This window comes from Piliocolobus tephrosceles, chromosome 4 (assembly GCF_002776525.5).
Source record: "Piliocolobus tephrosceles isolate RC106 chromosome 4, ASM277652v3, whole genome shotgun sequence".
NCBI classification, from domain to species: Eukaryota; Metazoa; Chordata; class Mammalia; order Primates; family Cercopithecidae; genus Piliocolobus; species Piliocolobus tephrosceles.
Window position 1 is genome coordinate 8412613 of NC_045437.1, and position 18118 is coordinate 8430730.

At 43.0% G+C, this 18118-nt stretch overlaps 1 protein-coding gene across 1 annotated transcript in view; it reads right to left on the reverse strand.

Annotated features, from left to right (window-relative positions):
• Window positions 1–18118, reverse strand: part of SEMA5A (semaphorin 5A) — a 510195-nt gene that overhangs the window by 17946 nt on the left and 474131 nt on the right. The window contains exons 18-21 of the mRNA XM_023218224.2: window positions 15192–15410; window positions 6467–6637; window positions 4253–4408; window positions 2796–2843 (exon numbers count right to left, since the gene is read on the reverse strand). Of these exons, the coding sequence (XP_023073992.1) occupies window positions 2796–2843; window positions 4253–4408; window positions 6467–6637; window positions 15192–15410 (594 nt within the window). The remainder of the gene's footprint in view (window positions 1–2795; window positions 2844–4252; window positions 4409–6466; window positions 6638–15191; window positions 15411–18118) is intronic.

The window sequence follows — 18118 nt, forward strand, 5'->3', positions numbered from 1 at the left end:
TGATGGATTTTCCAACAAAATGAAAAAAAAAGATAAAAAGATGCCTATGTTGTCAAAAACATCCTTGCTAGGTAACCGTTTTCAAATATTAGCCCTACAATAAGATTCAGCTAAATGCCTATGCCATTGTGCTAGTACCAGCAGCCTAAAGATCTAAAAAAAAAAAAAAAAAAAAAAAAATCCATTCTGAATATCTCAAAGCTAAGTTCAACTTCCTGTGATTTAACCAATAGCATCTCAAGGCTTGTGCAGCCATTAGGCATAGCTGGTTCAGACCCACAGAAGTAGTATTTTAGGGTGGGGATGGGCTTTGCACAAGGTTCTCCTGGGTTCTCAAAGCCCTTGAAGGTCTTCCACAGGGTAACTCAGGCTCAGCGGAGGAGAGTGAACTGCACACGTCTGGCAGCAGGCACAAATACCTGGCCAGCTCTGCTGAGGCATCAACTGTTTGAGCCTCAGGCTCTGCATGGCCTCCCTGAGAATGGGAACGCTTATAAACTCTGCTCCACTCTTGACCTACACTGTCCTTGATGACAGCAGAGAGTCATGGACCCCGGGTGTTGTCCAACAGCGTTACTTAACCAGGGCTACTGTGGCTGGAGCCTCCTGAGTACTTATTGCTTTTGAGTACTCATTGTCAGGGCTCTTTTCCTACGGTGCTTTGGGTTCAAAACTCACACTGGATCCCACTGGCTAAATTCCATGTGTGCACTTGGGCCAGTGACATCACCCCTCTGAGCCTCATGGTCTCCATTTATAAAATGCAGATTAAATACAGAAGCACTGGTCTTTTTCTATAATTCCCAAGTGCAAAACCCCTGAAAAGTAATGTTTCATCAGTCATCTGGTATTAAAACGTCACTGACCTGACTGACCCATTTTCTGTGGACCTGAGCAGAACTTCTAGGAAGACCCTTAGCATCTTCACTTTTTCAGCATCTCACAGCAGCATTGTCAAGGAGATTGGTTGTAGAACAACCCCAGGCCCTGTGCAGGTGTCATGTAATTAAAGGCCCTACGTACCCTTCTACCATCTGAAAACTGCTGAGTTCCGAAACCCTTCTCTATCTCCAGAGGTGTTACATGAAGAACTGTGGACCCTGGCGCCTACATGGATGCTCCTTGTGAGGACCAAATGGGCTTTGTACCATATTCTTGTCTATAACATGTAAAACAGTGTAGAGCACACAATTACTGATCTAAAAACATTAGAGGGTACTAATTGGCATGATCATTTTTATGTGAACTGGTTGCATATTCATCTTGTAGTTGGATCCCACGTTAGCAACAGCCAGTTAGTGAACTCACTCCACTGACTGAGCTCAGACGCTTAACATTGCCCTTCTGAGGCACTGGGGTCTCTGATTATATGATTGCTTGTCAGAGGGCCTGAGACTGCCTGGGTGCCCATCACAAGCTCAATGGTCTTCACAAAACTGACACAGAGCAGGTGTTCAGTAAGGTTTACTGAATGAATGAATGAATGAATGAATGAACTAACAGACTGCTGGCTGAGCAGACAGAATGTCACAGATAGTGAGCTCTTTTATTAATTAATTAATTTATTTATTTTTGATACAGGGTCTCGTTCTGTCACCCAGGCTGGAATGCAATGGCACGATCTCAGCTCACTGCAACCTCCGCCTCCCAGGTTCAAGAGATTCTCCTGCCTCAGCCTCTCCAGTAGCTGGGACTACAGGTGTGTGCCACCATGTCGGCTAATTTTTATATTTTTTGTTAGAGATGGTGTTTCACCATGTTGGCAAGGCTAGTCTGGAACTCCTGACCTCAGGTGATCTGTCTGCCTTGGCCTCCCAAAGTGCTGATATTACAGGCGTGAGCCACTGTGCCCAGCCAGTAAGCTCCTAACCAAGGTAGTTGATAATGGTAGTTAGGAATGATACATTCCTGAAACAGGCCTATGAAGCTTCAGGTTCCCTGTGAACATGTCAGAGGCAGTGTTGGGCTGGGCGCTCTGGGACACGCTGTGGAATGGATTAGGGGAGCAAATGGGAATCTATCATCATCAGTCACACATGTGGAAGTGAAGGTCTCGATGTAGACATTGGCTCGGATTCTGAAAGGCGGACATGGGCTGTTCCTTGGTTGCTGGACAGCCAACCTCTCTATCCAGGCATGTTTACAATACTGACAAGTACGTTGTGGGTATATGTAAGACACAGACTGTAAAGTCCAAATTTGTCATGGACTTGAACCAGATAATGTTGTCTTTGACATTCAGGGTGGCAGCAGGTTTGAAAAATTCCTCTGGCACTATAGGTATAACCTTATACCTCATTATAGTTTAGTCATTTCAGTGGGTTGCAGATTGGAGGCTAGCTGCCATGGATTTGTTGTATAAATATAAACAAATTGTTTGAATTCTACTTTACTCATGAAACTAGCTATAGTGAATACCAAGACCACTGGTTCATAAAGCTTAGCATCCATCAGAATCACCTGCAGGGTGAATTGAACCACCGACTGCTGGGACCTTCCCAGGGAGATCCTGATTCTGTGGATCAAGGTGGGTCCTGAGGATCTGCATTCCCATCGAGTTCCCAGGCCATGCTCTTGACATGGGTCTAGGCACCCCCCCCTTTGAGAACCACCAATCTGCACATCAAATATTGACTATTAGCATTTATGCCAAGGTAGAATGCCTGGGATCCATGACTTTCTCCAGTTTTTCATTCTTGGCCAAGAGGCAGAAACATTATAGAAAACATGCAGGAAGGGAAATGATTAGAATATATCAGTATACCTATTACAATTACTTAAAAGGAATAACGTACCTCCACACCTTTTCTCTTCTACGCTACTGGATCTTGCCACAGATACTTCTGGAAAAATAAAAGTCAAATCACAATGTGTAAAAGGTGTTGGGAAGACAGTTCACATTCATGCTTCGTGTATGTTTGTCTAATGATTCTGAATTTTATGTGACACAAAGTTTCAAAAGCCTGATTAATTATCAGAGAAATTCTACTTGTTCGTTTGCTTGTTTTAACCAACATGATATGGATTTGGCCAAATCACTTTGACTGGGGAGAGATGAGATTCATTTATCACAGAAAGATAATGCTATGGTCTCTCGGGTTGAAAGCAGGGAATGTGCTCATTATTTTCCATTACAAGGTGTCCTGCCGGGGGGAACCCCCTGCTCTGCCCAACACACAGAGTACTCCTGTGGTATTCTTGCTTCTGAGACTTGTTCCATCAAAGCCAGTGTTGTCACCTTCCCAGCAGAGGGACGGCCCATTCACCAGAGCTCAAGGACGTCTCCAGAACAAGTGAAGTCCCTCTTCAGGAGGCCCCTGATCTCTCTGCATGCCACACATGAAACCCACGGCAGGATGCAGAGAGAGGCCACATCTCCGACGTGCTTTAACTCCCGGGGATAAAATATCACTCAGGAGTCTAGAAACACCATCCTTTCCTGTACTGATTTTTTATTAGACAACAAGAATTAAAAATATGACTATGGTTAAAAAGGAAAACAGTAACGACCACTCTTATAGTTCTGTGTCACACATGATTGAGGTATGGTGTACTAATTTTCTCTAAAATAGTATCTTCTACACAGACAAAAGAAAACAAATAAAACTGGCTTATAGAATTCAACTCTACTATTTATTTGTAAGAGGCTGGTCCACGTAACAGTCCTAAGGCACACAGTGGACATATGCGCAATGATTTATGCATTCGTATAGCACTTTGTTACAGTGAACGTACAACAGGTGACCAGCTATCACCAACAACTGTGACTTTACCATGAAAAGCTGGTAGAATGAGGGCCAACCTCTTCTCCAACAGGAGAATAATGATGCATTTCTACCTTCCCAAGTATATTAAAGATTGCATAAAAAGAATGGCGCGTTTTCTCAGTGTACCAGTGCATACACAGCGAGCCTTGCCTAAACATTTAACCTAATGTTAAAATAACCAAATAACCAAATCAGATTTATAATAATCAAATATTTTCATTTTTTGAGCAAAGTCTTCTGATTGTATTATAGTCAATAAACTGCAAAAGACACTTTGCCTAAGAAATCTTAAACTCATGAACTGAATTCACGTTTAAATCTGTAGTTATCTATAGACCTACGTTTTAAACACCTTGAAACCAAGGGCTTGATAGAATCATCTCTATATCACCAAATAAGTCAAATACAACTCTGACCTATGAATCATTTTCTCTCTCCATGTTGGAAGCGATTTTGTTCTTATTGATAGATACCTCTGCTCTTACCTGGGATGAAATTAGAGTCAAACACACACGGCCGGCTCTCCGTGGTGTTCCCGGAGCACTGGCTGCCCACGGGGAACAGGAGGATGCACTGACGAGCACGGACTTGGACACCAGAAGTTTCGCACTCAGACCAGTCCGACCACTCTGACCAGCTCTCTGCAGAGATCAGAAGAGGGGAGATGGGGTGGAATGGCTAATAGGCTCAATCATCCTGGACTTACTGGCAAGTTACATATGTGATTTCTGGATTCCACAGCATGTTTTTAATGGTTCTGTGCATCAGTAAGATGTAGTTGTATCATCTAACAGGTCCAGAACATACAGTACACATGAGGATGAATAAAAATGCCTGCGCTGGTATATATCTGATCAGATATCATGTGCTTAAAATAAATTTCCTAAGACAAACATTATTTTAACGTTGTAAAGTAATTGTATTTATACACTCAATGAGTGAATCCATGAGACCCAGCTGTGTGTGTACCATCAGCAGCAGAGGCACATAAGTCATCAATGCAGGTGCCATTTCACTATGGGTAATGCTCCCCTCAAAGAGCGTCAGATGCTCTTCTGGAAATTCTTTACTTCCTCTGTGTTCAGGCAAGAGAAATAATTGTGTACTCATGAAGGTCCCAGATTGCTCAAAGGGAGTCTGAGGCTACACAATTACTTTCTCTTCTGTCATAAAAACAATTCTTCAGAGTCAACGTGCCAAAATCAGGCTACCCTTAAGGTAGAATTCATCTTATCTCGTGTCTGCTGTCTCTGAAGAGATAAGGTCAATGCATAAGTCTCGGGTCAAGGCCAAAAGATGGGCATTGACAGGAAACTTCACCCCGAAGTGGAATATTTACTAGGATTTGTGAAATTCACCCAGTCATACAAACGTGTGAAAAGGAAGGAGTAACACTGCTATATAAGTAAGAGGGTTAAAAAAGCAAACTCTCAATATTGTTTATGAAATTTTAGCCCTGATAATAAGGTATTTTTCCATGCCATTTGCTTTTTCTCCCTTTTTAAATAGAAGCATCCACTTTGCAGTGGCAGGGAAAATTTTAAAATCAAACCTGTGCCTTGTTCGAGGTAAAGGGTGCAATGTTTCCTTAGAAATGCAGAAAGTGTCAGTTTTTGGAATGACAGAATCTGGCTTCAAGGCCCTTTTCAATATACATAGAACCTTCTAGAAAGATGTGCAGGAGCAAGCTAAAAACAAAAGTGCGTGTTTCAATGTCAAAGTTAGACTAAGAAAAGAAGAGCTCATTTTCATTCCAGGTGGTTCCTTCATGTCAGTAAACCAAGCTATTTCTGATGTGGTGGTGGTGGTGGAGTCCCTGGGCACCTACAGCAGCCACAGGGAGCTTGCAGCCAGGAGCTCCCACACCCACGGGCCCATGTCTGGCTCCTGTGAGTTGCACTTCACAGCGGTGCTCCCTGCTCCCCACCCTGATTTTCAACAACAAAACCTCAGACTCTGTTATTAGGCTACTGGCTTTAAGAATTCTTTGCTATCAGCAGTTTCTGTGGTTTGCTGTGCTCCTCCTCTTACTGATTTGATGTCATGCTTTTTCTTTCCTTTAATTGCACTCCCTCTAAATCACAGCCCATTGCCCATAGATGAGGCATCCTCCAAGAGTGCTTAGTGTCCTCCTGTCACATTTTAGAAGTCATTCCTGGAACACAGGTCTGGAGATCTTTGGAAGGCATGTGGCTGCACCCAGGCTGGTTTTGAGACAAAAAAGCTGCAGGTGATTTCCCCACTCAGACCTCCAGACTTGGAGCGGGCAGTACAAATGCTTGTTCTTTCCCACCTTTCCTTGGACTTTCTCTCTCCCTCAACACAGCAAGGTGTTGCCTGTGGGTCACTAGTGTTAGTTAGCAAAGTCAAGAATAAATTGGGATGTTGATGTTTCCGAATTAGGGAGATTGGGTGTTGTACCAAGCCACAGATCCAGAACTCGTGTTTGAAGCCTTTAGCCCTCTCCCATTGCTGGACTAAAGGCTTCGAACACGAGTTCTGAATCTGTGGCACAGTGAGAACTGTTTTATTATAGATGCTATGTTTTAAAGTCACTTCAAGGGTAATAGCATGTTGTTAACTTGTCCACCCCCCTTTCAGTACTTACTGTGATGGGGTATTATCAGCTTCACCATTTATCCATTAAGGAAAGAGGCCAATTTGTCCTAAAGCTGTGCAATAGGTGAGGTGCCGCTTACCTGGGCAGGGCTGCGTGTTGCAGAGTGCCTCTTCCGTGTGCAGCCCCAGGCAGATGTCTCCTCCATAGGCCGGGGCTGGATTGGAGCAAGAGCGGGTCCTCATATAGTGTCCACCGCCGCACGTTGCTGAACATTTCGTCCAGGGGGACCAGCAAGACCACACGCCATCCACTGTGAAGGAACACAACGTCACAGCACTTCCGTAATCCAATCCCAACCAAGCGAAAGGAGTTACTAAACGGAAGCCAAGTGGATTCCATTTAGTAAGGGAAACAAAATGCAATCTGCACTCCAGGAAGGCTTCCGTGCATCCGCGCACGTAGCAACGAGGCTTCTGATCCCTAGCAGAGCTGCATTTGGAGCCTTCCTCTTGGTGACAGATCCAGCTTTACAGATTTCTCCCTACACTTTTTCAGTTCCCTTTATTCATTCTTTCAGAAAATATTTCTAAATCTATTGTATCTAAGTACAAGCACGACAGCAGAGCGTGAGAGGTGTCATACTAATTCCAGCCCTTGAGAACAACCATGAACCACGTTGTACAGTTATTGATGTTAAGCCCCAGTCAGCTCTCACCATTGCCATCTAACTAGCCGGACAAGACTTAAAGCCAAGGTAAGTAGCTCAAGTCACATGCTCTTCTACTAATTGGATTATGGTTTTTACTCCCTGACAGTGGGATAATGAAAAGCTAACGGGTCCCATGAGGAAGACAACTGAAGAATGCTCAGTAAATTCAGGCACAAAGTGACCAAATTAAGTACATCCACACAGACTTGACACTATGTTTAAATCACTACAGAGAGGAATCTGAAAATCTGCAGCCATATGTCGGCTTAGCTATCAAGGGTGCAGTTTTACAATGTGAACATTAGGCCGAACTGATTCCTTGACTAACCATTTCCATGACAGCTCATAACCCAGCACATGTCTCTGCCTGCTCAAGTTAGCCTCCTGAATTCTTTAGGCTGGGCTCTTGGTACCTGCAGACTGGCCTGCCGAATGCTGGGGTCAGGTGGCTCACCTGAATCTGGGAGACTTTAAGACTCAGTCCTTTATTAGCTGATCTTGCTAAAACCAAGACCTCATGTTGGCTTGGGCTTGTGACAATGTCAAATATGATTTTCTGTTTAGCTGACTCCTGACTGTGCCTCTCTCTTGCTAAGCAGACCTTCCCTGTTATTGCTGAGTCCCAGGACAAAGCAACAGGATTTTGTCAAACAAGGTATTAGATCCTAATCAGGGGTTAAGCACCAATCATAACCACAGCCAACTCAATTAAAAAGCTGAGGAAAGACTCACTATTGCTATATGTAGAGAGTGTCACATTTTAAAGTTCTTTGTAGCCTACACAAAGAAACAGGAGCAACTATGACCGAGGGTGCCAAAATCATTCAGGGCATAAGATTGTTTTAGCTAGAATAACTTAGACTGTATTTTAATACGCCTGTCGTGATATATTACATCATTATGGTGTAATGTTTCTTTTTTAGATATTGGCAAAGGTAAAAAGAAAGCACTTTTGAGAAACCAGAGCAAAAATATCATCTTTATGACAATATTCTAATTTGCAGAAAGTAAAAAGAAAACAAAAATATTTAAACCCAAGTTAGAAATAAGTTTGCAATCTAACTGGAAATTGTGTGATTCAATAGTTTACACAAACTTGCAGAATTCAACAGTATTTTCCCTAAAAGTTATAAGGTATCTCAGACAGTTACAGGAACTGATCAAGTATTTGATACTGGCTGTAATGTCAGCAATAAAAAAGGCAGGCATGTGTTCTCTTAGAACTTTTGAATTTTAAAAAACTCTCTCCCATATCTATCCTCACTGAAGGAAGCACTTGCTGACAGTTTTTTCCTCTTTGCAACCTAAATTGGAGCTTGGCCTCCAGGGAGTACCCTTGCATGCCCCATACGCCAAGGCAAAAATGAGTCCTTGTGACTTATAGTAACGGCAAGTGTCTTAGATCTTGGCTGTCTAAATGCGTACAAGGCAGCTCAGGGCTCAGAAGGGTCTAATGTGTGCCCTAGATTGTGTCAGGGCCTGATGTACAACTAACCATGTGTTCTGAAGATCTCTGTATGGCATGATGAACCTGCAGATGAATGGCCGACAAGTATATGAAAAGATGCTCAGCATCATGAATCAACAGGGAAATGCAAATCAAAACCACAATTCATACCTGCCAGAATGGCTATTACCCAAAAAACAAAAGATCAGTGTTGGCAAGGATGTGGAGAAATTGCAGCCCTTGTACACTGTTGGAGGGAATGTACAATGGTGCAGCTGCCTTGGAAAACAACGTGGAGGGTCCTCAAAAAATTAAAAACAGAGGCCGGGTGTGGTGACTCACGCCTATAATCCCAACATTTTGGGAGGCCAAGACAGGTGGATCACCTGAGGCCAGGAGTTCGAGACCAGCCTGGCCAACATAGTGAAGTCCTGTCTCTACTAAAAATACAAAAATTAGCTCGGCGTGCTGGTGCACATCTGTCATCCTCACTACTCAGGAGGCTGAGGTAGCAGAATCGCAGGAACCTGTGAGGCGGAGGTTGCAGTGAGCTGAGATGGCACCAGTGTACTCCAGCCTGGGTGACAGAATGAAACACCATCACGAAATAAAATAAAAAATAGATAAAAATAGAATTACTGTAAGATCCAGCAATCCCACTTCTGGGTATATATCCAAAAAACTGAAATTAGGATCTCTGAGAGACATCTGCATTCCCATGTTCACTGCAGCATTTCTCACCATAACCAAGATTTCAAAACAACCTAAATGTCCATCAAGAGATGAATAGATAAAGCAAATGTAGGAGGTACATACAATGAAATATTATTCAACCTTAAAAAATGAGATCCTGCCAGATGCAACAACATGGATGAAGCTAGGGGAGGACATTATGCTATGTGAAACAAGTCAGACACAGAAAGACAAATAATATGTAATTCCACTTAGATCAGCTGTCTAAAGTAGTCAAACTCATAGGAGCAGTGAGTAAAATGGTGGTTGCCAGGGACTAGGGGAAGAGGGAAATGGAGAACTGCTGGATAGCTGGCATAAACTTCCAGTTATTCAAAATGAGTCAGAGCTAGAGATCTACTATACGTCGTGGTCTACCTATACTTAACAATACCTATTGTGCATTCAAAACCCTGTTAAGAGTGTAGGTAGATTTTATGTTGAGTGTTCTTACCACAGCAAAAACAAAAATAAAAACAGAGACTAAATGGGCTCATTTCAATGGTTCCATAATCATGCAACATCTAATGATCTCACACCAGGAAGCTGATGTACATAATATATCCTGTGATATTTCAAACAGTATTTATTCCTGTCCACATTTCCACTAACATGTATGCCAATGTGTATGTGATCTAGTCTAATAAATCCTCTCCCATACACACACACCAACCGTCCATCTGGCATCCTGGTAAATTCTCCTGGCACAGGATTGTTAAACAGAGAGAATGGAGTTGTTTGTTTGAATAATCGTTTAAGAGAGCATTTGGAACAGATCCAGTTGCTGAAACATTCCCACTTGGGATTTCAAATCGCAAGATCACACTCTACCTCCACCAATTTCAACAGTCAAATAACTGGGGAAATGGATGTTTCTAGTACAGAGGGAACTCAAAGGAGGCCTGGAACCACGTCCTCACTCTGTCCGGGAGTTGCTCAGTCTGCCATTGCCCTCCGTCCCCAGACCAATCCTAATGCGGTGCTTGCTTTCTGTCCTCTCGAACCTGTCCTGAGGTTACAGGTTTCAACCTACACCATGGAGCTGTGATGTAGGACATTGATTATTGTACTAACAGTTCATATGAGAAAGGCCAAAGCATTTCTAAAATAGATATTACAGAATACAAATCTTAATGAAATAGTCTTCACCGTGAGGGAGCCTATACAACCTGGTGGGGAAATAGAAAGTTGCAGAGCCAAGAAAACAAAACAAATGTAAGCCACTGTGCAAGGCACAGCGTGTCAGGGGCCTGAGCGAGGCTGAGCCACTAAAATAGATTTTTTTTTCCCTGCTATGTGAACTCTACTGGACTAAAAAAAATAACATTAGTAATAATAATAATTAAAATAAACTCATTCAATTATTCCATCTCCGTCCTCACAACTGCCCTGGGGGTTGTTCCAGAAATGAATGACTTGAGGCATAGAGAGGTTAGGTCCTAGGCAAGTGAGTGGGAAGCTGGGGCTGGAACACTGGCAGGCTGAGCACAGAACCTGACACACAAACACAGGTTATGGCTTCCCATAACTCCTCCCCTGTTGCTAAAAATCACATAGGAATCTCCTCATGGCTTGAATCACCACCTAATTTAGCTCAAGAAATACTGGTTCATGGGAAGATCAGACAAACAAACTCAAGCTTACATCCATGTTGCTTTCAAGGAATCAAAGCAATTAATTATAGGAAATTATATTTGATAAAATGAAATTTATACATGAAGTGACTTGATAGAAGAAGATAACATTCTTGTTGTAGAGATTCTAGCTGAATATTCCACCCACTACAGTAAGATGAAAAACAACGGCAGTAACCAATGTGCAATTGCCAGAGATCTAAATAGCAAAGTAAAAACTAAGTAACTAAGGTTTGCACAACAGGCTTCCTGTGTGTGATCAGAGACGTGAAGCCCTTCACTCACAGTCTCTCGGGACATGGGCAAATGTAGTATTGATTCTCCAGCATACTGAGGTCTGGACTACATAGGTTTGCACTGCAGGATGGCTAGGCTCTCTGCTCCTAAGGATCTCTAAGAAGAAATTTCCTCTACCCACTGCCCCCTGCCTGGCTCCACTTCAAAGTATAGACTCAAGGACTCCAAGAATGAAAAGGAAGAGAGGGTTCTGAGCACACCAGAGATGCCTAAGAGATTTGTCTATAGGACACACAACTGCCAGAATTATTCTTTTGATTCAAAGAGTCTGTCTCTCCATTAGATTTAGTGTTCCTTCCCCCATAGAATTATTTTTGCAAAATACAAAACAGAATCATCTTAGTTAAGTCTGATGAAAAGAGTTTGTGTTAAACTTCATTAGGTTTTATAGGGTCTAAGCCAAACTCTGAGGTTACTTTCCTCTTAGCTGAACATTACTTAGCAACAAAAAAACATCTGCTGTCTGTACCTTTGTAGGTCAAGGTCTGGAGTCTTTAAGGCTGAATCGAATATGCATTGAGGAAAAGGAGTAAAGGAGAAATAATTAGCTATTTCTCAGTGCTGGGGTAAATTATGTAGGTGAAGGTGAATAAAATGATCATTTCAGCATGGGCTTGACTTAGAAACCTTATTATAGTTTATTATACACATTAGTCTTAGAGGTAACATTTTTTCATTGATTAATTTAAAATGTATTTTTACATTCTCTGGTTTATTTTATTTTTATTTTGAGACAGAATCTCACTCTGTCACCCACGCTGCAGTGCAGTGGCATGACCTCAGCTCACTGCAAACTCCCACCTCCTGGGTTCAAGCAATTCTTCTGCCTCAGTCTCCTAAGTAGCTGGGATTATAGGTACATGCCACCGTGCCAGGCTAATTTTTTCTTTTTAGTAGGAATAAGTTTTTACCATGTTGACCAGGCTGGTCTCAAACTCCTGACCACAAGTGATCTACCCAACTCAACCTCCTAAAGTGCTGGGATTACAGGTGTGAGCCACCGTGCCTGGCTGATTTATTTTCATATTTAATTTTAATGAGAAAATATATTTTAAATAAAATACACTGTCCATTTGTAATTATCCACTATGAACCCAACAGGGTTAAAAAGGAGTAAATTCGCAGTGGAGAGTATCCTAAATGAGACAGGAATTGGCCTCTAACTGGCTTCCTGGTGACTATGCAGCTCAGCATTCACACCCCTAGCACTTTCAACCCTCCCTGCTGGGTTATGGCTTGTCATACATTTAGGAATTTCCCAGGCAGGGGAAGCATCACTCAGCCCTGACTCACCCACTGCCTAGTGCAAAGTGACATGGGCCACCCTGAATGACTCCACAACACTCCGCAGAATCTTGGCTTTTAAAAAGAAAATGGGGACAGAGTTATTTCAACATATTAAAGTTATGTATACATGGTATTGGCTTGACCACCAAATCAACTAAAATGAGAGCAACCAACAGATCATGTTAATAGAGTGTCCCTGAGATGAGTGGTGACCCTTTGTACTTGTGCACTAGGACAGCATCCAAGTGTCTGGAGGAATCTGCACATCCTACCCATGGCAACAAGGATAGGGTCTGGAGCCCAGGGAGACAAGGGTGGGTGGAGGGACCCTGACATTCCCATGACGTCTGCCCCTGTTCCAGTGTATAGCATGGACCCGAGTCTAGTGTGCTCGCCCACAGGATTCCTCTCAGCCCCCAGAGGAGGACTCCTTCTACCGGGGCTATGGGAAAGAACAGTTCAGTGACCTTTCCCAGACTCTCAGCATCAGCTTGGCTGGGAAAGCTGGGTGGGCAGAGGAAGAGTCTCCTGAGGCTGGAGAAATTCAAGCAGACACCCTAGGAGGAGCCAGGCAGCTGATAAGAGCAGAAACATTATTGGGAGCCTCAGCTACAAATCTGGAAATGATACATTTTCAGTTTTATATACATGCTTATTCATCTATCCATTCATCCATCCATTATCCACCCTTTCACGTACCCAATCCAATGAATGTTCATTGAATATCTGCTACAAGCAAGTTTTTTTGATGTAAGAACTCGGAAAGTTTTGTCTACTAGAAATATGTTAATATTCTGTGCCTTTAAAAATGTTGTATCCAATTTCAGAATGAGCCTTCCTCCCAATTTCCCATCTCTGGTTGTCAATTTCACCAGCTCCTTTCTGTCCCTCAAGACCCAGCTTAAGGGCAGCCTGCCTGCTGTAGCTGCCACAATTTCTCCTTGGCGAAATCCACCAAGGGGCTGGCTCCTTGGTGGATACAGCCACTGCACCTGGTTGTCATAAACTCAATATCCAGCAACCATACTGGGTTAACACTACTCTCAGGATGTATCCTCCCTTAAACTCTAAGTTTCTTTCTGACCTGGATCATAGCACTGCATCTGTGTATACCCTGTAAACAGTGCACTCAAAAATGTTTCCTGAGAAATGACATGAATGAAGAAAGATCAGTTAACCAACTTTTTGTCTCCTCATTATTAACAAACAATCCCTGATGGGTATTTCTAGTATATGCCAGGCCCCTGCTGGGAGCTGAGGTCGCTGCCATGAGTGAGACCATGCCAGGAGTCCCTGTCCTCATGGAGCTTCACACAAAAGTCAAGGCAGCCTCCCCAGTCAGAGATAGGCCCTTGGGATGGCCATAATGTGTGGGCCAAAGACTTTCCGTGGGTTCTGGACGGGAGAGCAGGAAGTGGGAAGCTCTGGTGGAAGTGTTTTAGGTGCTAGGGACCCTGAGCTGTGGCAGAAGGAAGTCAGAAACAGGGGCTTGAATATTATAGGGAAAGACAGAGGAGCATTTTGGGCACTGTAGAGCAAAAGCCCTGGGTGGGGGCTCTTTCGGCTCATTTTCATGACTCTATGCTTGCTTGGGAATTCAGTGGAATGAAAAGCCAGGCCTCAGGATGAACACCAAGACAAACAGCTCTGCTAGGCCCACAGGAGAGAAGAGTTTGCATCTTTGGAGGACTTAATTAATGAGGTAGATAGAACCTTTGTGACAGAAGACATGGGGACCAAGAACTGGCTTGGCAGGCCCAGGGTCCAGGGGTTACACCTTTGATACCCGTGACCCTGGATGACCAAGTGATGGTCCATGAAGGCCATATCGGGGAGGGCTGGGTCCATCAGTGGCCTGGGAAGGGATCAGCCTCCAGAAGGAGCTGATGGTCGCTCCAAAGACCCCGAATATTTCAGACCACATTAGAAAGGCCGGCTTTTCCATCAGACACAAAAACTAGAGTCCATATCCTTTGAGTAGCTCATGGGAAAGTTTTAATTCCTTTTACAATCAAAAGAAAAACACATGAACACAATCTAGCCTAGATGGTATTTATCTTTCCCCAATGCATTAGGGAGTGGGGAACCCCTGCAGACAAATGTGCCCAGGGCCCAGGGAGGGCCCACTGTGACCCGGCCTATCAGATCTTTCTATACAGACAACTAAAGCTGCATGCCTGTCTGAAAGGAGGGCTGAGAGAAGGGTCTTAATATTGCTTGGAATGATTTAGGATTTGGTTTCAGGTCTGCTGGAGAGAAGAGGTTTCTTTTTCTTTCCTTTTTCCACTCTGGGCTAATCTAGCAGGTGATGACATCACACAAGACTTTTTTTTATTTGTTTGTTGATTTACTTTTGAGACAAGGTCTCGCTCTGTTCCCCAGGGTGCAGTGCAGTGGCCTGATCATGGCTCACTGCAGTCTTGATCTCCTAGACTCCAGAAATCCTCCCAATTCAGCCTGCAGAATAACTGGGACTACAGGCGTGCACTGTCATACTTGGCTAATTTTTGTATTTTTCATAGGGATGGGGTCTGGCTGTACTGCCCAGGCTTAAGCTCTTAGGCTCCAGTGATTCCCCCTCTTTGGCCTCACAAAGTGCTGGGATTATCAGCATGAGCAACCACGTGTAGCCGAGACATTTATTAAGAACACAGATCTCAAACATGAAGCCAGGGAGCTGTGTGAGGCTTGGTAAATAAGAAGACTCTCCAAGGCCCTTGAGTTTTCAGATGTTTTGTTGATTACACAATCCACTTACCTGGGCAGGGCAAAATGTTGCATTCCTGATATTCTAGAGATGGGCCGAGGCAAGGCATTCCCCCATACTTGGGTTCGGGGTTGTTGCAAACACGCTTCCGGTTCCGAATGCCCCTGCTGCAGTCACGGCTGCACTGTGACCACGACGTCCAGGCTGACCAAGCCCCGTTGACCGTGTGGGCAGAGTATCTGCCAGCACGCAGGAAATCCCCTGAAAGCCCTGCCAAGGAAACAGGTGAAGTGTGATTGTTACAAGTTTCAGAGGAACCACAGTCCATGCTGACTTTCATTCTGTATCGGCTGTCTGCCTTATGTCTAGAACTACCCTCTCACATTCTGTTGAGCTCCTTTTTACACTTCAGTAGCCAAAAATCAGACAGCCTCTTATATCTCAAGCTTCTTTTCTGCAGTTACTATGAAATAAGGCTGAAATCAAGAACTCCATTTGTGAATGTGGTGAAGCCTTTACACAGTAAATAATAGATTCTATATAGGTAGTTCATTTACTTTTTGAAGAAACTTCTTACAAAGAAAATACAACTTTCTCACTTCCCTTGGGAATTCTACAACAACCTGCCCTCAGACACAATGGGTAGAGCCTGCCCCGAAGGACCTCCATCTGGAGGAAGGGAAACATAATTCAGACATTTTCTAAACCTATTCTTTCAGCTGTTAACCTTTCAAAGGTGAATTAATGCTGGTGAAAGGGGCCAAGTCAACTGCTCCTGGATCACAGGCCAGAGAAGCTCCTGTCTGCTCCGTAGAATTCATGCCCTAGAACTGAACACCGTGCTGAGTGACTGCCAAATGTTTCTATGAAGTTTAGAGCACACTGCCTAACAAAAGGTGTTTCCCAAGGAGCCAAGAAAGGCAGCAGCAGCAGCAGGTGGGCTGTGGGTGAGTGGGGAGTTGCTGTGGCAGGAATCACAGCCAACAGGCTTTGAGACATATTGTGGGTGATGTGTACAGTGAGCACTTTCACTTGTCAAGTCATGTAATTAGCCATAGTCAAAATTTATATGTGTTTTTATGAAAATGTCTTCCCACTCACAATACTAAAAAATATTCAATAATCTTCTCAAATGTAGGCAATGTGACACCAGCTTTAACAAATAACTCTAAAAGTATGCAGTGAAGTTCCGGGTAAGGGTGCTCAGAAGACAAGAGTGCCGACAACTCTCGGCGTTGTTAAGCAACTCTGTTGTTTACTTTGAGAATCTGTTTCTGAAAGGATGGCAGGATATTCTTCAGAGAAATTGAATTAGAAGTGTCTTTCTGTGATGAACTAGTATTCTGTGGTGAATCAATAAAGAAAAACTATGCACAAATCAAACCTAATTTTATGTGGTCAGAGGAAAATGAGTCCCATTTTGTGTTTTCAAGATATCAATACCAAAATGTGAGACCATCATGAGAACTCAAAGCCATTAAGACATAGGAGGATTAAACTCTGTGCACACATATGTTTATGGCGGCACTATTCACAATACCAAAGATGTGACACCAACCCAAATGTCCATCAATGATAGACAGGATAGAGAAAATATGGCACATATACACCATGGAATACTATGCAGTCATAAAAAAGGATGAGTTCAGCTGGGCGTGGTGGCTCATGTCTGTAATCCCAGCACTTTGGGAGGCCAAGGCAGGCGGATCACAAGATCAGGAGATCGAGACCATGGTGAAACCCTGTCTCTACTGAAAATACAAAAAATTAGCCGGGCGCAGTGGTGGGCGCTTGTAGTCCCAGCTACTCGGGAGGCTGAGGCAGGGGAATGGTGTGAACCCGGGAGGCGGAGCTTGCAGCGAGCTGAGATCCGGCCACTGCACTCCCCCCCGGCCGGGGGAAGAGGGCACCCTCCCGTTTGAGAAAAAAAAAAAAAAAAAAAGGATGACTTCATGTCCTTTGCAGGGACATGGTTAATCTGGAAACCATTATTCTCAGCAAACTAACAAAGGAACAGAAAACCAAACACTGCATGTTCTCACTCATAAGTGGAAATTGCACAATGAGAACACATGGACACATGGAGGGGAACATAACACACCAGGGCCTGTTGAGGGGTGGGGAGCTAGGGAGGGATAGCATTAGGAGAAATACCTAATACAGACGACGGGCTGATGGGTGCGGCAAACCATCATGGCACATGTATACCTATGTAACAAACCTGCACGCTCTGCACATGTATCCCAGAACTTAAAGTGTAATAAACAAAATGTATTAAAGTCAGATACAAAATAATATATTAACATTAATTGTATATTTTACATAAATCTAGCCATATATTTAAGTAATCCAATGTTGAACTTTTTTAAAAGGGAGTGATAAAAATCAGCTTTATTTCTCAAACTTCAAGTGTTTAACACTTATCAAAAGTACTTTTAAACTCCAGGTTTTCATATGTTAAATTTCAAACCTCAAATTAAAATAAAACTGTTGTTTAAATGGAAAAAAAGACAAGTCCATGATCTACTTTTGAAGGAAATATAGACTATCTTTTATAAATGTGTATTCAAATTTTCCTTAGTTAATATTATGAGCATTAAAACAAATATTAGCTGTGGTTGTATATGTATCTGAAAATGGGAGGAATAAAATGTGTAAGTTCACAAAGGAGACTGAAGTTGATGTATAGGAAACACCATCATTCATTTTCTACTTTTTCTTTGATATCATAAGAAATACAGTTCACAGCCCATTTTGAAATAAGAGAATAAGTGAATAAATTAGAGATAGTATTGCCAGATTGAGCAAATACAATACAGGAAACTCAGTTAAATGTGACTTTCAAAAAAAAATAACATTTTATGATAAATATTTCCCAAATATTAGATGGGACACATCTATATACTTAAATAATTGGGCTGGGTGCACTGTCTAACACCTGTAATCCCAGCACTTTGGGAGACCAAGGCAGGCAGATC